Raw genomic sequence first — 24,117 nt, 5'->3', positions numbered from 1 at the left:
TACCTTAGCCTGAGTGGATGGCTCCAGAAGTTCTTCGTGACGAGCCATCAAATGAGAAGTCAGATGTGTACAGCTTTGGCGTAATCTTGTGGGAGCTTGCAACCCTACAACAGCCATGGGGTAATTTGAATCCAGCACAGGTTTGTTGTTTACCTATCATAGATAAAATTATAGTGTGCTTAGAGTTTTGTTATGATTATATTGCTGCAGTTCATGTGGAAGATTATTTAGAGTGATACTTGCGAGCATGAGAATATAGTCTACAATGTCATGCTACTGAAGTGGTGCTAATAAAATTATGAAAGTTATGTATATAGGATGAAGCTAGTATCAATTGAGAGAATGCAACGTCTCATGTTTCTTATGGATATTTCAAGTCACGTGAATAGAGAGATAGGCACAACTCACACAAGTGTACATTAAATGGTTAGGATCCTGTTAAAATTTATGAAGCTTATTTTAGTGGGTGTTCTTCTTGATCATAATGTGATAGTGAGGATAAAAAACATGAGACTATCAATTTTCATCAAATTGGCCAGTGTGGATGGATTGATGTAGTATATAGAAGTATTTTATTGTTGCAGGTTCTTAGTTAATGTTAGTGCATTATCCTTTTTCATGATGGTCTGGTTCAACTTGCATATAGTGCTTCTGTATTGCTTCAGTCTTCACTGTGCATACTGTTTCCTTGTAGGTTGTAGCAGCTGTTGGCTTTAAGAGGAAAAGGCTCGAGATTCCACATGATTTGAATCCCCACATAGCTGCACTAATCGAGGCTTGTTGGGCTGAGTGAGTTCAGATACATCATCTATCTTCGAATCCCACTTCAATATTATGACTTATATTGATATACTTTTTTTTTTTTTTTCCTTCTNNNNCCTGCAGTGAGCCCTGGAAACGCCCTTCTTTCTCAAGTATTATGGATTCTTTGAGGCCATTGATCAAAGCCCCTTCATCTCAACCTGGTCATCCAAACATGCCACTACTTACATAATGGTTGGAAGCCATTTTGTTATCCATGCACATACCACAGGATTTTTATTGGTTTTGATGTCTAACAGGATTACACTGTTTTAATTGTCCTAGGTACGTGCCAAATTCCGTTGTGATCTTGCCAAATCCTTGTCTAACTTAATTGTTTTTGTAACTTCTAGTATAATTAATGCTTAATCTTAATATTTGCAGGTCAATTTGTACATCTCTGTTCTAATTCTGATTTCAGAATACTGATTTTCAGCCCAATGCAAGGTTACTCCATCTTTGTTCCAACAAAATTGTTTGATTAGGTGATCTTGTAATTTGACGAAGAAATGTTTGATTATTTTTTTTTCTTCTTTCATGATTTTGTATGTAAGAAAATTTTCCCCTTGTAATTACATTCACTTAATGATAATCAGCTTTGCTGGTAATTTATGCTTAACTATTCTTTTGGGCCAGCTTTTCATTTCATTAACTGAATCTGGCGGCTTCACTAGTCAATCTTGTTTGACTATGTCCCTTCATTTCCTTATTTTGTAGAGATTCTCTTTTTCTGAAACTTCCAACAAAACAAACGGCAGCAGCAAAGGACAACTTGGTTCTTTTTGAAGTTGAGAGTAGCAGTGAACAAGATTTAGGGGGCACCACAAATTCCATTTGAAAGTGGTTAGTAACCCTTTCAATCCAAATTGGTCCCTCTCCTTCACTTGCATCACCTCACTATTCAAAGTTCAAACCACTCACTTCCACGGTTCACACGGCTTGTACCTATAATTTGTGTTATTAATATTAATGGCTGCCATTTTCACAATTCTTACTCTCGTTATTCTTTTCGTGATGGATTATTCATAGTTCATAAGTCACAACACATTACAAATCCAACAAATTTTACGCTAACCACATAACAAAATTAAGTTTTAAAAAATCCAATGTTTGTGTTACAATTTGCAAGTGAAAATAAAGCCCATGAGATATGACCCCACAATTTAACTATTCCAAATCGTTTTGCTGGCACGTTGATCTAGAATCTTCGTTCAATTAAATTCTAACTCGGTTTTGTAAAAAGCAATAATGAAAGTCAATGTTATATATTAGACACTAAGATTTGTCAGAATTTTATTGGCAAATTAATAGGCCAGTAATAAATGAAGCGTGTCTCGCAACTATAACAAAATCTTATTTACATTTTCCACTTTTTCTTTCCCTTTTTCTTTTTTCTCGTTTTTGTGATTGGGATTTCAATCCGCACAACACTTCATCAAAGAAAATATTGACGTGAGTAAAGAACGAAAAACTCACGTGTTTCTAGACCTGCAACAAATAAAAGATCTAGTCTACCCAAACTTTAAAAGGAAAAAAAAATTAAAAATAGTATAAAATATCTAAAATAAAATTAGTTGGGTCCATGAAATCATTATTACCAGACAAGATATCTGAACCCAAAACCAAAACCAAGTATACTTCTCTATGATTGGCTAACACCCTTGTGGCCAGTAAAAACTTGGCTGAAACCTTTCCCTTCTCTACTAAGCATTAGACCTTAGACCAGACAACTTGCACTTGCACCTACCAGAATCCAAGCCACAAAAACACACACTCTCTGACCACCAATAATATCTAATCCACCTAGGAACAGAAACAGTATCTGAGACCAAACAACAAAGAACAGAACAAAACTTCCATCTATGACCAAAAATATCTCATGCCACACCTGGTCCCACAAAACCCCGTCACAATCTACAACCAGATACTAACTGGAACCAACGTAACTACCAGGAAACAACCTTGTTTTCTACTCATAACCCCAAATCCCAAGGTCGGTGCTTTCATTCTTCATCAGTGTTCTAAGTTCTCAACCCCACACAATTTCCCAAATCATCTGATCAATGGCCTTACTCTGCCACCGCCATCGACGTAGCTCTACTCCTACTCCAACAGTGGCTACATTCCACCGCCTTTCAACCCTTTTAAGGTTTCATTCCAACCCCCCTTCTCCATTTCACTCTCCTTCAACTCCAATTTACCCCTCACACATCACAACCCAAAACCAAACCCAACCCATTACAGTGTTCTCTGTTTTCTGATTCTTAGTATATATTAGGAACCAAAAGATGAAAAAACCAAACGAGGAACCAAAGGGTAAAGCTCCAGCACCTGATTCTCCTTCTGATATTGAGCAGCTGGGGATGTCCACAACAGGGTTCTCTCCTTTGGAGTTTAGTTCTCAACCATTCTCATCAGCTTTTGATGACTCTTTTGACATTATTGATGATACCTCTTTCATGGAGTTTGAATCATTCTCAACAGCTATGAACCATCCACCACCACAACCACCATCTACAACTACAACAATAACCACCACCACTGGGGCTGTTGGGCCATTGCCTCAGCCATTGGAGTGCTTGCACGGGAATCCTGTTCCACCCTTTCTGTCTAAAACCTTCGACCTTGTGGATGACCCTTCTTTGGATACTATCATCTCATGGGGCTCCACTGGTGCTAGCTTCGTTGTGTGGGACCCTATGGAGTTTTCAAGGCTCGTGTTGCCCCGGAATTTCAAGCACAACAATTTCTCCAGTTTTGTTCGCCAGCTGAATACTTACGTGGGTATTGCTTGAACACTGCCTCTAATGGCTGTGTGATCTGTATGTAACTTTTTGTGTTTTTGATTTTGGTTTTCTGTATGTATTTTTCTTTTGACACCCATTTAACATTTCTGTGTATTCTTTTTTGTTGTACTTCCCCCCATGTCTGTTGTTTTTTTTTTTTCTCTTTGTAATTGGGTTTGGTGGAGATCAGCTATGTATATTTTGATTGTGAAACTTTATGTATTTATTATCAACTAAGAATGTAAAAAAGAAAATTTTTTGAGGTATTTTTGCTGCTGTATCCTTATTTCTGAATTGACCCTTCTTGTTGCACAAGATATGGTTTGCTTTGAATGAATTTTCTAAATATATCTGTGATTTTGTAGTGTTTGGATGCAGGTAGTTAGAGTGAAGCATGGTTTGTTTCTGTTTCTGTGCTTTCCTAATTGTGATTAGAGGCACCCTTTACATATTTTGGACCTATATCTATATATTGTTCTTAAAGGATTACTTCTTAGGCTGGCCATAAGCCTTTATTACCATATTGTTAATGGAAAGAACCCTGTTCATATGTTTTCTAGTTGCATTGTAGTTAGGATTGAGAAGCTTCTACTACTGGAACTGGCCAGAGCAGAAATTTTCCCCTTCTATAGAAGAAGGGGTTTCGTCTTTCGCAGGTAGTAAGTGATCTTGGGTTTTGGCAGGTTACTTTTGTGTTCTGCCAGAATTTAGATTTGTTCTGAATGATTGATTCTTCTTATGCTTTTGTTATATAGATTATTTTGGATTCACAGATTGCATTCTCCAATACAGATTCATCTGCTCATAACTTGGTGTGCCAGGAAAACTTGTTTTGCCTTTGGCTAATTGTTTTCTTTTTCCTCCCCCATTGTCCTTGCCCTTGGGGGCTTTCTCTTTGTGCTTCATGTATTCTCAGGTTAGTTGGTGTTTGTATCCAGGGATTCCGCAAGATTGACACTGACAAGTGGGAGTTTTTCAATGAAGCTTTCCAGCGAGGGAAGAAACATTTACTGAAGAACATCCAACGGCGCAGGTCAACTCAATCGCAGCAAGTTGGTAGCCACATTGGAACTTCTATTGATGCTGGGAGACCTGGACTCGAGGTTGAAATAGAGCTACTGAGGAAGGAGAGAAGTATGTTAATGCAAGAGGTGGTTGATTTGCAGCAACAACAGCGAAGAACGGTTCACCATGCTGGAGAAGTGAATCAGAGACTAGAATCTGCAGAGCAAAGGCAGAAACAAATGGTTTCCTTCTTGGCCAAGTTATTTCAGAATCCGGCCTTCTTGGCTCGCCTTAGGGATAAGAAGGAACAAAGACAGATAGAATCTCCAAAAGCAAGAAGGAAGTTTATCAAGCATCAACACGAAGCAGGAAATTCCGAAACTCCCAAAGGTCAGGTAGTGAGGTACCAACCTGATTGGAAAAATAGAACAGTTTCTTCTGAAACTCCGGAACTAAATCCAGTTTCCTTTGAACAGTCTCCTCAATATCTCTCACAGGACTTGGCAAGAGAAATTTCTGTTGGTGCAGAAAATCTGACTTTGCAGTTGGACAAAATCATGTCAGATGAATTGGGTGCATTGCATGAGGCCATGCCAACTCCAGGAATTGTTGGAGAAGGATCATCAAGCTAGAAGATGCATGGGACCCTGCCTTCAATGCTAGTGTTGCTGCTTCAAGTTGTGGGAATGAGCTGTGGGGTAATCCTGTCAACCATGGCGTACCAGAATTCGGAGGCACTAGTGGCGTGTCCGACATATGGGATATCGGCTCAGGAAGTTTAGGAATTGATAAGTGGCCAGCTGATGAATCTCCAATGGATAAAAAGGAGAGTCAAGGTGGCCAGCCAGAAGATGATAGACCTTAAGAATGTTAATCCATAGGGCTTCAGCTGCTTCTGCATGCATTATTGCCCTTGGATACTTGATATGATTAGATTATAATTCTAGGGGCCATATTATTTTGATGTTTGGTTTATAAACAGTGTTCATTTACTGGCTTTCATTCTTTCTTCATTTGCAGCTTTTCTATTCTCTAGATTATTTCTATAGTTGTCTATACTAGAGTAGATTCTAATTGTTTGCTCAATTACTGATAATAACTTTCATTCAATCAAAATCATATCATCCTATTGACCAACTGGTACTGAATTGCTGGCTCATTTTATGATGATTCAAGTGAATATCAGGTTTGTGTTCCATCAAGTATTTTTTTCATCAAATAAATGCAGATACAAGGTAAGCTGTCTACATGTTTTTGGTTGATTTCTTACTTGTTCTTTTCTTTATTTGTTATTCAAAAGGGTTTATAGATTATTGGTATTTTTCCTCCTTTGTTATGTCATTTTACTTTTATTTATTCTATTTATATATGAACATTATGCACATGATGTCATGATTAGGTCATTTTATGGTTTTATGGCATATAAACTCTTGGGGCTCCAATACAAGGCACCTCCATGGTGGGGTGAACACATGTTGCAAACTTGCAATTGGGATTTTTTTGGGTATGAAAGCACCATGAATATGATGTTTCAATGCACTAGTGATGACAATTGACAACAAATAAGAAAATGGAGAGGAAACAACACATTGTTTCTTCAGTTCTTTGCACTCAAAATCTCCATGAAGAATTGGACAACAAATTATATTTAGACATCTTATTTTTATTAAAAAATGAATTGTACAAATTAAAATCTTGCATTAGTGGCTGTGGCTCATATTACTAGCTCAAATTGATACATTTTTTTGGTGAACTTAATTGATTCATGCTATAATCATATAGAATTTCATTGGAATCAAATATATTTGAAGTTTAATCCTATATGAATAAACAAACAACCGAATCACAAACTGGGATAATGGAGGTCACTTGGGTGTGGCAAAATTTTAAGGGCAAAAACTATAATAAGGGAAATAACATGACAAAACTCCCATACATACAGGGAATACTTAAAATTCATGTAACCTAAACCATCTAGTCTGATACAATTTGATCACTCTTTACTATCAAAACTCACAGCAAGCCAACATGTGCAATTTAGAACATTAAGAATCTTCCTTCCTTCTTTTGGAAGAATGTTGCTCGCCCCTGTTCTGCTTGGCTTCTCGGCGCTCCCTCTTCACCCCCTTCGATTTGTTAGGTAAAGACATTTCTCCAATCTAAACAACCAATAATTTAGTCTAAGTGATTAGATAATGGTCTCGGAAGAGATAAATGTTTGTTGTATTCACTTATATTTGTACACTAAGCCAACTCACTTCCTTTGATCATTGGATGGGGTGTGGAACCTTGGTCGATTTGGGTCCGACATCTCATCCAATGGCAAAGAAGATTGAGTTGGCTTGGTTATGAGCAAGACTAAAGAAATATATAGATATGCACAACTCTTACCTTCTGATCTGGAATATAAATACTTCCAATCTTCCCTTGTAATGGATCCCCTTTAACATTCTTCTCCTGTGACCAACAAAGTACACAATTTAGTGATACAACTTCACTTCATATTAACAGATAACCTAAGGAGATTTGGGCATTCACCAACCTTTTTCTTTGGCTTCTGCAGTGAAGTTTTGAAGGCTTCCTTCCTCAAACTCTCATTAGGTGGACGATGCCGACGAATTACCATGTCCATGGAAGGGCCAACTTCGACCAATTCCATTCTTGGCACAACGGTGCCTGATTTTTTCAGTCGTAATGCACAGTGTGTAAAAAATACCCTGTTTGGAGACACCGCAGAAACTACATATGCACGATCCACTCCAGCAAGATTTATATTCTCCACAACCTGTAAATCAAATCCATGGTTTTTTTTAATATAACACCACTTGAAAAAACAGTACATCTGAGAGTTCAAAAAGCGGAAATGCACCTCTCCACGAAGAAGATCAAGTAAGACTTCCTTTAAATGTTTTAGTTCTTCTACAGCCTCAAATCCTTCTCCAATAAAACATATGAAAGGTTTTGACCCTTCTTTTGGAGCTAATTTTTTATCATAAGTAAATGAGTCCAATGGCTTAAAATTTTCAACCCCGACTTCAACTAGATCATAGATATGGTGATCATACATCCTCCCTATAACAAGGTTGTTAGGTCGCTTCTTCGAGTGAGATCCATACTGCAAAAAACATTTAAGAGATCCCTTTGAGACGTGCAAGAATAAGGAACGCAACGAAATTCAACTTGGCGCCTATATTAATATGTCAATTGCTATTGCTATTGCATGCAAAAACTTGTCTACAATTTGATAAGATACGTATTCGCATCAAAATGTTCAGCTAATAAAAAAAGGATTGAAAGACAATAGAAATTGCCATTTATCTTCCATTATTATTAAATATATCCTTCACATGAAATAACATCAAATTTGAATAGCTTAAAATTTAGAAACACGTATAGTTTCTCAAATACTTAACATTGGGAATATAAGTGCTTAATGACGGTGAGAGAAAATTATCGTAAATATGATAACCAAATAAGAGTTTAAGCAAACTGGAAAAGAAATGTTCAGCAGAAGCAAAGGAACAAAAAACCATCATTTACAACGAAATCAGCATGATACAAGCACCATTTAAGAAAGACAACAAAATCTTCGACAATATTATTATCAATAAGTAAAACCAACAAAACCTCATGAAGCAAAACTGCCACAGAAAACATGCTCCAATTCCTAAGTTACTAATAAACAAGCACTACTCTATCATCCACCGGTATAATCAAAAACCAAACTGCAATATACCAAATGAGGATGGTTCCAAAATCCATTCAGAACGTAACACAAACACCACATAGGCACATACAAATAATGATGTTTAGTTTCCAAAGCAAACTCACCACAAAGATGCTGCAATCCGTTTTCCGAGAGAAGAACTCCAAAGGGACCTCACCACCACTCTCAAAAGGGTTAATGTTATCATTCTTTCTGCTGTATTTCACCGAACTTTCCTTCTTCAGATGGTAAATCTGCGTCAAAACAGAGTTCAACACTGAGCTTGTCTTAGTCCCGTGAAGTAGTAGCGTCTTCTTCCCCGATTCAACCTGCAAAAAATAAAATAAAAATCAGCAACACCCCTATTTGTCTAATCTAATCGAAAGAGTGAAAATAACCATAAAAAACGAAACTTGAAGAAAGGGGGGAAATTTTCCCGGAAAATTGAACCGGATTTTCCTGGGAAACAAACGTGAGAAAATCTATGAACTTACGAGTTGGGGAGCACGCTTCTCAAGCTCTCGCTTTCCCCTGCGCGTTTTAGCGGTTTTGATTCTCAACATTTTTGCGAAGATTGTTGAAGAAAGTGTCGCAGCTGAACTGAGCTGAATTTGGATTGGTTTTAGGGTTTTTGTTGGCTGAGCGCAAAGTGCAAAGGGGTTTTGTAATTTTCTTTCAATTTTTTTCCTCCCCCAATTCCTAATTCCTATATTCCCAATTTGCCACTCTTTCACAGTTTCACTAAGGATTAAACTTTATTTTATTCTTCAAATAATTCTCTAAAGTAACACTCAAAATTTATTTAAACAAGAAGAAAAGAATAAATTTATTTTAATAAAGCTTATTCTAACAATTTATGTTAAGTAACTCATTGAATCCACGAATAGGCATATAGTATCATTAGTATGAAGATTTTTTAATACATTCATATGTTAGTTATTACATGGTGATTAGAGAATTTGATGAGGTAGAAATATTTTTTTAAAAATCTTTTTTATTACTAGTGAGTGAAATACTATAATCTAATTCACACTTTTTAGAAAAAACAAAAATTAGTAAATTGATTATTTGTATATAGTATATATTAAAATACAAAATATATATTAAAATTATGTGAAATAAATTATATTTATATATAAAATATAGTAACTAATTTAATTGTTGATTGTTGAGATACATGTAGCATTGTTAATTTTTTTTAATAAATAACGGAGCTTAACACTCAAAATAAACTAAATAAAAACTAATTTAAAACAAATATCAATAGAATCTCTATGGAAACTAAGTAAAATATATAAAAAAAAAGATATTCTATTATATAGATTAAAATTATATAAAGAGAGTATAAATTTTTGTATAATTAATTTTTATTATTTTATTATTATTTAAAATATGAGTCATAATTTTTTAATATCTTTTTTATTCTATAAAAAAATCTGTAAATTTATATTTTTATGTATAATGTGTAAATATAATATGGTTGATATAATTATACTATCAATATATAAAAAATCTTAATTTAATAAATAAAATGATTATTAATTATTAAAAATAAAAATATAAAATATCTAGCTCTATTATTTTCCTTGTGAAATCATGAATATATAAAATGCCTCCATGAAATCTCAAATAGCTTCTCTGTTTCCGAACTCTGAAGAGGAGCGAGCTTCACTGTCTCTGCTTTCAACACTTTCGATCTTTTTCTCCCCAAACCTTTCTTCTTCTTCTTCTTCTTCTTCTTACTCTCTCTCTATAATAACATACAATTCAACACACTTCAACCCTCTTTTTTTTCCTTCTTCACACGAAAAATTGGGGCTAGGGTTTACTGTACAATATAAAAATTAGGTTTTTTTTTCTTTTCAATATTGTATTTCTTTTAATTCCTTGATTCATATTTCATATAATAATACAACTCAGGTTTCAGTTTCAGCTGTAATACTATTCATGCAAATTTTCATGTTGTAACATAGTTTCCTCTTCTAATTTTTTTTTTATCTTAATGCAATTGAATGTAAATTAGGTTACTTTAGGGTTAGGGTTTTTCTTATTTTCTCTTTCTAGATTTCGATTTGAATGAGCATGGAGAGTTCACGTAGACCTTTCGATAGATCGAGAGAGCCAGGGCCTAAGAAGCCTCGATTGATGGAAGACCCGAATCAGAGACCGTTTCCTCAGCGACAATTGGCTTCAGGGATTACAACGATGTCGTCAACGAGGTTCAGAGCAAACGACAGGGACCCAGAAAGCAGTGAATCCGGCCGAGGCGGTGGCGGTTACCAGCCGCAGCCGCTGCCGCAGCATCATGAGCTTGTGAATCAGTACAAGACAGCTCTTGCTGAGCTCACTTTCAATTCGAAAATGATCATTAACAATTTGACTATAATTGCAGGCGAGAATCAATCGGCTGCGAAGGCGATTGCCGCCACTGTTTGTGCTAACATTCTAGAGGTGCAATTGCTGAATTGAATTGAAATGTTGTAAGAGAATTGAAATAAAAATGGACCCCAATTTTCCCCCCCTTCTTGTGTTCATGTTTGTTATGTTATGGTTAATGCTTGTGTGCCAAATTGGCAATAATGGTACAGGAGACAGTGATTATAGTTTTTTTTAAACATTATTTTATTTTATTTATTTTTCTTGTAATATGAGTTTTAGTTGGTACTTTATCCCTCGTTGAAGTTCTATAATGAACATGGGTGATCTGCAATTTCCAAGTGAAGAGAAATGACTTAATTTAAGCAATGATTCATTCAACTTCATTCATTGTCCACTCAGGCATTTTGGCTCTGGATTTGCATGTGAGGTGTAATTTCACCCTAACTAAACAAAAAACCAGGAAGGGAAAAGTATACGTAGTTTTCTAATTAAAAGTAGAAGGAAAGAAAGAGTATTGTTCTACTCTCTGCATGAGAATGAGGCAGTTTTGTATATTTGGCAATCTTATGATATTGTAATGAACTTATATGTGACTAATAAGCAGCATCATTATTCTTATAGAGCACCTCAGTTCTGGTAATTTCTGGACTAGTTATACAGAGGGGATTATTCAAGACTAGAAAATTATCTGTCCAGTGTTTTCAATTTCAAGCATTATTTCAAGTCAAAGCACACAGTATATTGGCATACCTATTGTGAAGGGTAGTTCTGTTTCATAGACCAGAAGGCAAAACATTATTTCAGCTTACATCTCAGGCTTAAGGAGGTTGTGTACAATGTCTGTAGGGGAAATACTGTTTTTGTAGATTCCTTTTGGGCTATTTTTTAGATTGAATTTGTATATCCAAGTTGTATAGGGACAATGTAATCAAATCATTTCAAGTTTGAGTTAGTCCATGCAGTTTGGATCAGGGAGTTCAACATATCATGTTGGAAAAATAACATTTATGCTTCTTGAGTTTTCCAAGTTTACTACGTGGTGTCTTTTTACTTTATTATGCTGTCTATCCATGTTTTATTTGTTTGACTATATTATTGCTATAAGTTTAGTGTTTGGATTGTTTTTAGGGTATGTTTTAATTGTTTTATTTGCCTCTCTAGTATGAGAACTTGGCTGCTACAGGCAAATAGAACCAAATAATAGGGTGACATTTTGAAAAGACGAGATTATTTTTGGCAGTTTTCTTATAACTTGGTTCATTACTTTGCAGGTTCCCAACGATCAAAAGCTGCCATCTCTTTATCTCTTAGACAGTATTGTTAAGAACATTGGGCGGGATTATACAAAGTACTTTGCTGCCAAACTACCCGAGGTTAGATAATTATTCTTTGAATATACTTATCCATGTATCACTACGGTGTGCAAGAATTTTTCATATTTTTAGGTTATGTAATTTTTGCTTCAAGTATTTCACTTTCAGTAGTTCCATTGATAATGCTATCTGCAAAGTTCTTGTATTCACATTGTAAATAAAGAACTTGACTTTTATGACAGTTCACCCCAATTGCATTTTTTTTGTGAGATATTTTCCTAATTTTCACTTATTTTTAACAAAGTATGAGGTCTTTCTGGTATTTTACATGCTTCCTTCACATTTTAGGTATTCTGCAAGGCATACAGACAGGTTGAACCTGCTATCCATCAAAGTATGAGACATCTTTTTGGAACTTGGGAAGGATTCATTCCTCCTCAGACCCTTCGGGCTATTGAGAAGGAACTCGGCTTTACTCCACCAGTAAATGGTTCAGCTGCCTCATCTGCTACCATCAGGAGCAATTCACAGTCCCCACGTCCTCCTCATGGCATCCATGTGAATCCCAAGTATTTAGAGAGGCAACGTCTTCAGCAGTCCAGCAGGGTAAGTGAAATGTTGACCTCAAAATTTATCCTTAATAGTGTTGAAATGATGAAGTCATTCCATGCATGTTTTGTATAGGCTGTCAAATATCAATTTTCAATTGTGTTTGTTTGTTATTGGGACACAACATAATATTCTTGTGGACTTTTCCCATGAACTACTTCCAGCTCCTTTGGTCTTATTAATCATGAAATATGGACTGCTTTTATTTATTTCTTAAATAATTTATCATGTGCTGCTTCTTTTCTTGAAGATTAAAGGAGTTGATGAAATTACTGGAGCATGTGCAAACTCCAATGAGGACCCCGAGAGGCCAGATAGAACTTTGGGTACAGCACGGCCATGGTTGGATCCTAGTGTTAGTACCCCAAGAGATGCATTTAATGATTCTGTTTTGGAAAAGAGTGTTGGTGTAACCTGTGGGGGCAATGAATATGGTTCTGATCTTTCACAGAATTTGGGCTCAGGTATGGTCAGAGCTGGTGACAAAAGTTGGTTTAAAGCAGGTGGAGTTCCGGGAACCATATCTGGCCAAAGAAATGGTTTCAGTGAGAAGCATAGTTTTTCGAATACTGAAGCACCAAAATATAATCAGCCAACACAAAACATAAATAGCATTCGGAGCAGTGTGATGTCACGTAGCTGGAAAAATTCTGAGGAAGAGGAGTACATATGGGATGAGATGAATTCTAGATCGACCGGTCTTGGTGCACCAAATGTCTCTAACAACTTGAGCAAAGATTCTTGGCCAGCGGATGATGAGAATTTTGTAAGCTTGCTAAAATTTGGTCACTTGAGTACTGATGTAGAACAGAATTAGGATTAAGGAACAATATTAAAATTAATTTTTTAGAGTGAACTCTATGAGAGGCTGAATTCCTTGACATAAATTATATACTAGTATAGGTAACTAAGACAACCCTAAAAATATGAATGAAGTTCCTTATGATATTTGAATAAGTTATCTTGGAAGTGCAATAGAAATGACTTCTCCCCTATCTTCTGAGTTTCTGATAATGGAATCCTAATAGCTCACAGATACAACAATTGATAAAATACTCCTAATTTATATAGTTATACTGTACTACTATATTTTTTTTAATTTCTTTTACCATGCACAGGAAGTTGAAGATCCAGTCCAAATAAGAAACCCCTATGGGGCAAATCTTGATAGAGAATTGGCCACTCTAGGCAATGAAAAGAAACGATTTTCCTCATTTCAGCGTCATCCATCAGTACCGTGGCAACTGCAGGAGCAGCACTCACTTGAAGAGTTGAATCAAAAGTCAGGTCACTCGGAAGGATTTATGTCCACTCTTAGTGGTCTGCAAGTCAATACAAATTCTGCTGTCAGGATGGGGAATCGGTCTTTCTTGCCAAATGCAACAACAGGACTGCCAGGAATTGTGGGACAACAACAACTTCACTCAATTGGAGTTGAATCCCCTTCTGGGCAGTCACCCTTGCGACAACAATCTTCACCACCACCAGTAAGTGTGCAGCACCATCAAATTTGAAATTTGCCTACCAAGACCATCCCCAATCCCTTAAAATTCCTTTTATTCCTTTTCTTATTAAAAAAAAAGAGTAGGCGGGGTCGATGTAAAAGATTTTTCACGTACCATTCATCCTAATCTTCAGGTTGGTAACTTGCGAAGACCACATCAAAAGGATTTGCCAGGTTCATTTTCTTCGGCAACTCCTTTTCAGTCAAGGCCTCAGCAGCAGCTTCACCTGTCTCACAGTGAAGTTACCAAGAAACCTCCTCCCCTGTCTAGAGTTGCGCTAGCCAAAGAGACTCTTGAACAGTCAACCACAGGTAATGTGGAACCTGCTGCTCTAAACGGTGGAACATTATCCAGCATGTCCAATGCAAGTCGTCTGGATTCAAGGAATCTTCCGTCTCAATTAGGTGTTCGGCCTCCCCGCTCAGTTGGGCCTTCCCCTGCCACATTAAGTTCCTTGGTGTCTGCAATTTCAACGCCATCTTCATTAGGTCCTTCAAATAATAGTTTATCTGCTTTGCCAAAAGTACCTGAAAGAAAGGCTGGGCAATTGACAAGGGCATCAACTCTACCACCGGCTTCCTCTGATGTCAGTGTTGCCTCTGCTCAGACAACAAGTGCCAGCAGTAATACCTCAAATCCGATTGCAAACCTTCTAAGCTCTTTAGTTGCAAAGGGTTTGATATCTGCAGAAAAAGAATCACAAACTAAGGTGCCATCTGAGTTCCCAGCTCAGTTGGAAGATGAAAGAGACAGCATTACCACCAGTAGCTCTTTGCCTGTTGCTTCAGTGTCTGGTTCTGCAGCTGTTCCAGTACCTTCTGCCACAGATGATGTAAATGATACTGCAAAATCCCCAACATCCTTATCTGAAACAACCAGCACAGAGATCAGAAACCTCATTGGCTTTGAGTTTAAGCCTGATGTAATCCGAGAAGTGCATCCACCTGTCATTAAAGGATTATTTGATGATCTCCCTCATCATTGTGACATTTGTGGCCGTAGGCTTAAATTCCAAGAGCAGTTTAATAGACACTTGGAGTGGCATGCCACAAGGGGGGAAAATGATCTAATTAGGGCATCAAGAGGATGGTATCCAAAGTCAATTGATTGCATTGTTAGCAAGGGTGAATCTTCATCCACGTCTGAGTTTTCCGGATCTGTTGATACATACAGCAAGGAAACAAGAAGCACTCAAGAGGACTCGATGGTTCAAGCAGATGAAAGCCAATGCTTGTGTGTGTTGTGTGGTGAGGTATTTGAAGATTTCTACTGTCAAGAAAGTGGTGAGTGGATGTTCAAAGGGGCAGTTGACATGACTAACTCAGATAGTGAGTTGGGAAATAGAAATGCTAGTACTACAAGGGGTCCCATTATTCATGCAAGGTGCTTCTCAGGAAACTCTATATCCAGCTTCGTCAAGATGGTAAGACTTATTATCATCTGATTTAAGTGACAAAGTGGTATCTTTCTAGTTTGATATCCAGGGCTACCAGTTTCTGTCTATCTGGAGAGGGTACGTTATATTGGGTACGTTATATTGGGTTGGAAGATTAGCATTAGAAATCACATTCATCCTGTTATTACCAGGATAATTTAAATTATGGGTGTAGAGCCTCTCGTTCTCAAGTTAAAAGTAGAAGAGTCTTGTGTTTTGATTTTCTGTTTTGGTTGGGTTTCTATTTTCAGAATTCTTTGAAGAAAAAAAAGGAGATAATGATAATAAAATTATATTTTTTGTTTTCACTTTTTTAATCTCAAAATTTTGAAAATAGAATATACTAAAAATGAAAACAAAACCAAACAAGTCTGAAGTATTTCTTTGCTTCCATTTTCATTGTTTAGCTTCCTTCTTATTCACTTGCTTTAAATTTAGTTATTCTATTGCTGGTAATTGTTCTAAACCTGTAATGCTTTTCAGGAACAAGATTAATGCAAGTTAGAACTTCAAAGCTTTGCTGCATCAAAAAGTTGAGGGAACACAGGTTTACTTTGCATTTACTGAATCTTGATACTATTTCGATGCTTATATATCACTCAAATTGGTTTCTTGATCTCTCAGACCAATTTTGCATGCATTCTTGCTTTTTGTTTTTTTGTTAGTATTTATATTTGTTTTTCTTGTACTCAAGAAGAAGAAAAGGAAATTAGTGTTGAAAAAGGTACATAAATGCAGAGATAGTATTTGCAGCTAGCTCCACTTGCCCATTGTGTGGTTGTGTTCCTTTATTTTACCCATTGTACATAAATAAACAAGAGTTAATTACATGTTCATTGATGTTTGAATTTGGTATAAATAATTCTTTGCTATGTATTGTTGTGTATAGATTAAACACAACAATAAACCGTATTAATAACTTTTTAAAGCAATAATCTAGATTAGTAATGAAATCATTTCTCAGCTTTATTACATTCACATGAATACTCATGTTCTAGCTGTAAATATAATCCAAATGTGCTGCTTCCATCATGCTCATCTCTGATGCTGTTAGCTGCATGAAATTGCAAAAAATTAGGGACAGAGGGCTCTCCCATTGTAAAAGATCAGAACTTAATCTTTCAATATAACCATTGTAAGATATTCACCATGAATACTCTCTAAATCTCTCTCTCTGAAATCTTGAGTTTCCAATATGCTTATCTTTGCTTACTAGTTTCACGTATGCTCTAGGCTTGCCTCAGTCTTGAGGATCCTGCCTATCAGAAATGAAACTGATCCGATCCGTGAGAAGTTCCAGTATTGGAAAGAAAGAACATATCGGCATCCATGACGATCCTGTCATAAGGTCCCTTGAATCCCCAATTGAGATGAGTTTAGTGGGAAATCGGGATAGAGATGACAGGATGTATTGGTCCCTTGGTATGTTCTTTCAGAAGTACGTCTGGATTAGATAACCAAAATTGTCATGAAAGTATGAAACCAATGCAATATGCTTGTGTTTGGCCTTTTGTGATCAATCTTTTTTTTTTGGTCGATGGATTGAATAAACCACAATCTTAGGTTCCACATCATACTCATATACACATGATATTCCTTTTTTTGGTCAAGTTCTTAGTAAGAAAGGGGAACATATGCCACTTGAAACTTGAAAGTGTAATATGCATCTTGATTAAGAGAATAAGTGAGAAGAATATTGATAAATAACGGAAATATTTAATTAAAAAAACCGTTAACTAAAAATAGATATAATTTGTCTTATTTAGTATTTATGAGGATATTATTTTAAGGAAAGTATCTAAATTATGAAATCTGGAAAGAATCAGTAATGAGGTCTAAGATTCATTTACAATATATTATTTAAGAAAAATATTGATTGCAAAATATGAAAAGAATCAATAGTGAGATCTTATCTCTATAATGGGTAGAGTTTGATAGAAAAATTGCTAACGCAACGCATTCGTCTTGATGCCAGCATATGAATTTATTTTCCGAAAGAATCAATTAATAGAAATTTGAATATGAATTAGTAAAATCAATTAATAGATTAAAACTTTATGGATAAATATTAATTTCAAGAGATATGCATATTTGTATAAAATGAGAAGAATTAATTAATCACGAGATATGATTGAAAAAAATTATATTGTTTTCAATAAAGAATTTTAATTTTAGAAAGAATTAATTAGTTTGAATCTAATCAATATATACCGAGAATCAAATCAAGGATATAAATATTTGAATAGCAGTGGATTTATGGTGCGAGCTTTTGAATTAGTTCTTTCCCTGCACATGTATTTAAAGAAATTAAAAATGAACAAGATATGATTGAAAAAATGCAAATAATGTAATCAATTAGGAATGTAATCAATATATAATGGAAACGATAATGTTAGAGAGACCAATAAATAATTAGAATTTTTTTTATTTAATTAATAAATATTAAATAAAATAAGCTCTGACTAATTTTTATTAAATTTTTTTAGTTATCAATTTGTAAGAATAATATTATATATTTAAATTTTTTTGTTAAGTAAGTCTAACTAAATTGATCTAATACAACAAAAATTAATTATAGATAATATTATTCTAAATTTTATTATTTAACTTAATTGAACTTAATTTATAATAAAAAGACTTAGATGTGTAGCATTATTATTTACTAAGTAATAGAAATTAGTTATAGGAATCGCGGGCGAATATACAATTTTTTTTAGAATGCTGACTAATAATTACTGCATGAATAAAGCGAAATTTAAATTCACTACACTTAATTAAATAAACTAATAAGCTAACTACGGTACCAAATCCAAATTTAGGTTATGAGAATATACATTTAAATAGACACCGTTGGACATAAAATAATTTTCTTTTAAGTGAACATGAATTTATTAATAGATATAAATGTAATAAAGAATAAAATTAAATTTAGATATTCATTAATGTATAAAATTATATTTGATATTTTAATTTTAAAAAATAATAATTTTATAAATATTTTTTTGTTTTTAAAACGTAAAAACACAAGCATATAATTTTTCAATTAACTAAATCCAACGTGAGATATTTATATTTTTAAACACTACAAGTAATTTTCTAATAAACTATACCAAATCAACCCTACATTTGATGTAGAAACATGATCAATTGAATATTTTAATTTATCTATAAACAAATTTATTAGTGTGAAAATATAATTTAGAGATATTATCTATTAGAAAATTACTACAAAAAAATACCATTAAAATCAATAGTTTTGTTGTCGATAATATTAAAAAATGATGATAAAATCGATAGCGTTAGTGGTCGCTTTTAAATTTATTGATTTTTTTAAAATATAATAAAATTGGCGATTTATCAGGCTGTCGATAAGTTTTTAATAAAATCGATGATTACTGTGTTGATAATATAGGATTAAGATTTTTACATATATAATAAAAACAACATTCAGATTATCGATAATATTATTTAAAATTGATGATATTTCTGTCGATATTTGATTTATTAAAATTGATAAATTAGTCATCGATTTAATTATTAAATTTTTCAACAATATCATCGTCTATTTTTTATTTTCTTTTGTTTATTTTAAATTAAAAATTGACAATATTATCATTGATTTTTGTCTATATTAATACGATAACGTCAATTTTAATAATTATAATTTTTATTAGTTTTTTCTGTTTAAAAGTACCAGACAATTAACATAAGGATTTTTTATTTTATAAATTAAATAAATATAATAATTACCAAAATAAATAATTTTAAAATATTTATCGAAATAAATATTCCTCTTTTATCTCGTTTACACGGTAAACGAAATAATTTTGCATGTATCTCGTTTACACCGATAAGACAGATGTATGCGACACGTGTTTATCTCGTTTATTGTGTAAACGAGATATACATATATCTCGTTTACACGGTAAACGAGATATATGTATTTTTTTAAAAAGAAATTTGAAAATAAAAAAAATATTAATAATATCAATAATCCAAATTTTTGGCATGCAATTAGTACATAAAAAAGTTGGTAGAAGAGATTAAAATGGATATGTTTGATTAATTTTGGTCCATTTAAATGATATGAATTAACACGTTTACTTGAAAATCATTAAATTGCCCACTATTAACACTGTTATCTCTTTTCTAACTACACAATGTTTAAAAATTTAAAATATAATTTAAATACACGTGATTTAATTTAATGAACCAATTAATGCATGTCACTACTCTATTGGTGTATAATATAAAATTTTTTTTACTTAAATTATATTTCAAATTTTTATGTACTCTCGAACAACAAATAAAATTTATATGTACTCCTATATAACAAACGAAAAAATAGGTGAATATAGAAGAAATAAATATTTTAATAATATATCATTAAAAATATATTTGTAACTGCCCATTATTAATAGTGTGCTGGAAATATATTTATAACTATCCATTATTGTTCGGTTGGTCGGTGTCGAACGGCTTGGTGGTGAGGTGTTTGTTGAAGTCTTCCGTTTGTCAATTTCCATGCATTCATCATTGGATCTTACTTCTTAGTCGGTTCCTCGCTTCTTTGTGTCACTCCATCAAGTTGATCGGATGCTTGACTTTAGCGATGCCTGTGGTGAACTGAGTAAAAAAAGCGCAGGTTATGTCCGCAAAAATTATTACAGAGCCTTGAGGAAGGGCGTTAAACTGGCGGATTGCCGGTTCCGCCAAGGTCACGGAAAAGGCGCGACATCTCACCTCATCGCCCACACCTTCCAGGTTCATTCTGACCTCAAATGGCTTGTCGAAGTTTTGGTAGCCGGACTTTGAGAATACAAATTATATTACCGAACAACCGACGCCTCTCTTGTGGTTTTGACTCTGGTGTTCTGATTCTCATTTGTGGCTACTCCCCCATTCATCTTTGCTGCTCTGTTCCACTACCTGCGTCGCTATACTCTGCTTTACTGGTGTGTTTTGTCTCTCTTCTTTGTGAATTGTCTCTAAATCTTTTGCTTTTTTGCATTTAGTTGATGGTTTTTAGTTGTTGATCGTACAAATATTTTTTTTGAGCACACTATTAATAATGGACAATTACAAATATATTTTTAACTATTCATTATTAATATATTTATTTTTTCTATATTCACTTACTTTTTTTTATTTGTTGTTTTGTTGTAGGGGAGTACATATAAATTTTATTTGTTGTATGGGAGTACACAAAATTTTGAAATATAATTTAAGTAAAATAGATTTCATATTATATATCAATAGAGTAGTGACATGCATTGTAAAATTAAATAAATAACGTGTATGTGTTAACAGTGGACAGTTTAATAGTTTTCAAATAAATCTATGTGTTAATCTCTATCATTTAAAATGGACTAAAATTGATCAAACATATTCATTTTAATCTCTTCTACCAACCTTTTTATGTACTAATTGCATGCCAAAAGTTTTGATTATTGATATTATTAATATTTTTATTATTTTCAAATTTTTTTAAAAAAATAGGTTTAATTACTTTATTGGTCCCTATAGTTTCGTGAAATTTTCAATTAGGTTCCTATACTTTTTTTTCTTTTTAATCGAGTCCATGTACTAATTTTTTTCAATTAAGTCCCTCTTAGTAGTAATTGGCTTAATTTTATAGGGACCAAACTAAAAAAAGATTTGGTATAGGGACTAAATAAAAGAAAAAAAAGTGTAGGGATCTAATTAAAAATAAAATTTGGTGCAATGACTCAATTAAAAAGAAAAAAAGTATAGAGACCTAATTAAAAATTTCGCGAAATTATAGGGACCAATAGAGTAATTAAACAAAAAAAATACATATATCTCATTTACACTGTAAACAAAATAAACACGTGTCGCATACCTCTCTTTTATCTCGTTTTACACTGTAAACGAAATACATGTAAAATTATCTCGTTTACAGTGTAAACGAGATAAGAGAGATATTTACTTCGATAAATATTTTTAAAATTATTTATTTTGATAATTATTATATTTATTTAATTTATAAAAATAAAAAATCCATTAATAAACTAATTTTTAAATATAAAAATAAAATTTACACTAAATATGAGTATATACGAATTAACAACGTAAAAAAATTTAACACTGGCAAGTTTAATTAAGTATTTAAATTCATAAGACAATAGATTATTAANATTAAACACAACAATAAATTAAACAGTAGTAATAATCCAAATATTTTCTAATTGTGACGATCAATAATTCATTATTTCTTTAGGCAACTACGGTCAAAGCACAAATTTAACAATAGAAATAATGTCAAAATTTATTTTCATTTCCAATTTGATTTATTTCGCATGTGGTGGAGAGTGGGGTTGGGTGTAGATATAATCCAAATGTGCTTCCTCCATCATCCGCTTCTCAGATTCTGATAACTATATCGAATCGAAAAAATTAAGGATACAAAATTATAAATTAAATAAATAAAAAAATTTAAATAACCAAAGTATTCATAAAGTTAAATATTATTTTATTATGTTTGTGTTTTATTATTAATTAATATTTAGATTCTATTATCAAAAACTAACTCAACTAATTAAATTTGTATATTATTTGGGTATAATTGTAATATGCTTCTAGATTAGTTATTAAAACAAATTGAAACCAAAAGAGAATATATATGATTAAGAACAAGAATATTGATAAATAATAGATATATACCTACTTTATGGATATAATCATCTTTTGATTCACCGTTTTCAACGACATTCACCACCTTTGCATCTTCATATCAAGTTGATCCATGCAACCACAGAGAAATTAAAATAGATTTCAAATAAGAAATACAATCCAAATTAAAATAAGGATATAAGTATATTTTTTGTTTAGTTATATATATTTAATTTTGTCTTTAATATTTTTTTTTTGTCAAAATTATCTCTAGATGTTAGTTTTATATAAAATGTTAGAGATAAAATTTAAATCTTTCAGATATAATTTGAGACAAATAAAAAAGTATTAAGGATAAAATCGAACGAATCGAAAACTTTAAAAATAGAATTGAATAGAATTAAATATTAAAAATATTTAAAAAAAATTCGCAAGTATTAGGAACAAAAAATATATAATATGTTATAATATAGTTAGCTGTCTACCTTGTTTTGAATCCAAATAGAGACGAGCAGAAGCTAAGAAAGAGGAAAGAAGGAGAACAAAGAAAAACAAGGCAATGTGTTGTTGCTTCATTGCTTCTTTGAGAGAATATTTTTAAAAGTGCAAACTAAAGAGGAATTGAAACATATATGCATGTAAGGAGATTGGGGAAACATATATAAAGGATATTTAGATTTGATTTGGTAAAATTTTTTGAAATTTGTGTTTGATAAATTAAAAAGTTTATGTATTTGTGTTTGTATCATTTAAAAGTTAAGAATATTTTTAAAAGTATTTAAATGGAAATTTTTTAAAATTGGTTTGTATTTATTAAAATTAGAAAAAATTTAATATAATNTTTTAAAAATTAACTTTTATAATTAAACTATTTTTAAAAAATAAAAATTTTACTAAATCAAGCTTCGATGGGACTCATATTAAGAAAAGTCAATTCATTAAAATAAAGACAATTAATTAGACACAAATTTTGCTATTGTTAAGTGACTAATATTTTTTTCATTTGTCTTATATTTGAGATATTATTAGTTATTTTAATTTTTTATATTTTTTCACTAAAAATGGTAGTTTTGTAATATTGTTTTTATTAAGTATTATTATTTGATTATAAAATTAAATGGTATTACTGTGAAGTCAAAGCAATCAATAAATTGCCTTACCAAATTGAAGAGAATGAGAATTTGTCATTCTCAATTTCTCATTTTTGTTAACTAAATTATATTATGGATATACTTCCTTTAGTTTCTTAGTAAGTTGAATATTTTGTAATATTGGTTAAAATTTTTATAAGCCTCTTTACTGCTATATAATTTGTTTTTCATACTTTACAATATAATATTATTTGTAACTGTATTAATAGTTTAATACTTATAATAATTATTTAGCATGTGTTTTGATTGGCATTTATCAAACTAGAATTTGAATGAACATGATTTTACAGAATTAATTTTATAAAATTTAATTAATCTGTTAATTCTTATAATTCTATTAAATTTTTAATTAGGTCTTTAAATTTTTTTTTTATTGAGTTCCTATGCCATATCAGATTTTGTAATTAAATCTCTACCGTGACAAAAATCTTGGAATTAACGGAATATTCTATTAAACAAAACGAATATACCTAACACTTGACTGAATATTCTTTATAGTTTAACAAAATATTCCGTTAATTCTAATATTTTTGTCACGATAGGAATTTAGTTACAAAATTTGATATGGTATAGAGATCCAATTAAAAAAATATATAAAAATTTAATTGAAAATTTAATAAAATTATAAAAATTAACTATAATTAAACATTTTATAAAATAATAACATATATAAAAAGTAGGGTTAATAGAAAACAAATAAAATTTTAGAGTTAATTACTGAACGCTCGTTAATTTGTATAAACATGAGTTTGAGTATAAACTTACATCTGCATTCATAAGAAAGAAAAGTAGCC

General features: G+C 32.5%; 5 protein-coding genes across 7 annotated transcripts in view; 3 read left to right on the top strand and 2 right to left on the bottom strand.

The window, feature by feature from the left end:
* LOC107476223 (serine/threonine-protein kinase CTR1) overlaps nt 1–1,789 on the top strand; it is a 6,775-nt gene extending 4,986 nt beyond the window's left edge. Inside the window, exons 13-17 of one of the 3 annotated variants that reach the window (XM_052257098.1) lie at nt 9–140; nt 695–789; nt 886–1,086; nt 1,186–1,248; nt 1,519–1,789. In XM_052257098.1, coding sequence (XP_052113058.1) covers nt 9–140; nt 695–789; nt 886–994 — 336 coding nt within the window. In that variant the 3' untranslated portion in view covers nt 995–1,086; nt 1,186–1,248; nt 1,519–1,789. Of the gene's footprint in view, nt 1–8; nt 141–694; nt 790–885; nt 1,087–1,185; nt 1,421–1,518 lie in introns of those variants that run through there. The other 2 variants (XM_052257097.1, XM_052257096.1) reach the window with 2 other exon arrangements.
* Nucleotides 1,790–2,528: 739 nt separating this feature from the next.
* On the top strand, nt 2,529–5,224 carry LOC107476221 (heat stress transcription factor A-3). The gene is made up of 2 exons (XM_016095990.3): nt 2,529–3,581; nt 4,526–5,224. Exons 1-2 carry the CDS (start codon nt 3,090–3,092, stop codon nt 5,222–5,224), a joined length of 1,191 nt encoding a protein of 396 aa, XP_015951476.1. The 5' UTR covers nt 2,529–3,089.
* Nucleotides 5,225–6,350: 1,126 nt separating this feature from the next.
* On the bottom strand, nt 6,351–8,967 carry LOC107476220 (ribosome production factor 2 homolog). Its single transcript, XM_016095989.3, has 6 exons — nt 8,793–8,967; nt 8,424–8,627; nt 7,462–7,707; nt 7,135–7,377; nt 6,984–7,049; nt 6,351–6,751 (listed from the first exon to the last, which is right to left on the bottom strand). Exons 1-6 carry the CDS (start codon nt 8,859–8,861, stop codon nt 6,638–6,640), a joined length of 942 nt encoding a protein of 313 aa, XP_015951475.1. The 5' UTR covers nt 8,862–8,967; the 3' UTR covers nt 6,351–6,637.
* Nucleotides 8,968–9,923: 956 nt separating this feature from the next.
* LOC107476219 (uncharacterized) lies at nt 9,924–16,272 on the top strand. Its single transcript, XM_016095988.3, has 7 exons — nt 9,924–10,749; nt 11,949–12,050; nt 12,339–12,596; nt 12,850–13,365; nt 13,718–14,086; nt 14,238–15,527; nt 16,023–16,272. Exons 1-7 carry the CDS (start codon nt 10,375–10,377, stop codon nt 16,032–16,034), a joined length of 2,922 nt encoding a protein of 973 aa, XP_015951474.1. The 5' UTR covers nt 9,924–10,374; the 3' UTR covers nt 16,035–16,272.
* Nucleotides 16,273–21,732: 5,460 nt separating this feature from the next.
* Nucleotides 21,733–24,117, bottom strand: part of LOC107476379 (putative phytosulfokines 6) — a 7,695-nt gene continuing 5,310 nt past the window's right edge. Inside the window, exons 4-6 of the mRNA XM_052257478.1 lie at nt 22,658–22,690; nt 22,228–22,286; nt 21,733–21,937 (exon numbers count right to left, since the gene is read on the bottom strand). Coding sequence (XP_052113438.1) covers nt 22,272–22,286; nt 22,658–22,690 — 48 coding nt within the window. The 3' untranslated portion in view covers nt 21,733–21,937; nt 22,228–22,271. The remainder of the gene's footprint in view (nt 21,938–22,227; nt 22,287–22,657; nt 22,691–24,117) is intronic.

The sequence above is a fragment of the Arachis duranensis genome, chromosome 2 (assembly GCF_000817695.3).
Source record: "Arachis duranensis cultivar V14167 chromosome 2, aradu.V14167.gnm2.J7QH, whole genome shotgun sequence".
Taxonomy (NCBI): Eukaryota; Viridiplantae; Streptophyta; class Magnoliopsida; order Fabales; family Fabaceae; genus Arachis; species Arachis duranensis.
Note: the sequence above shows the minus strand (reverse complement) of the source record. Positions and strands in the feature narration are given on the sequence as shown.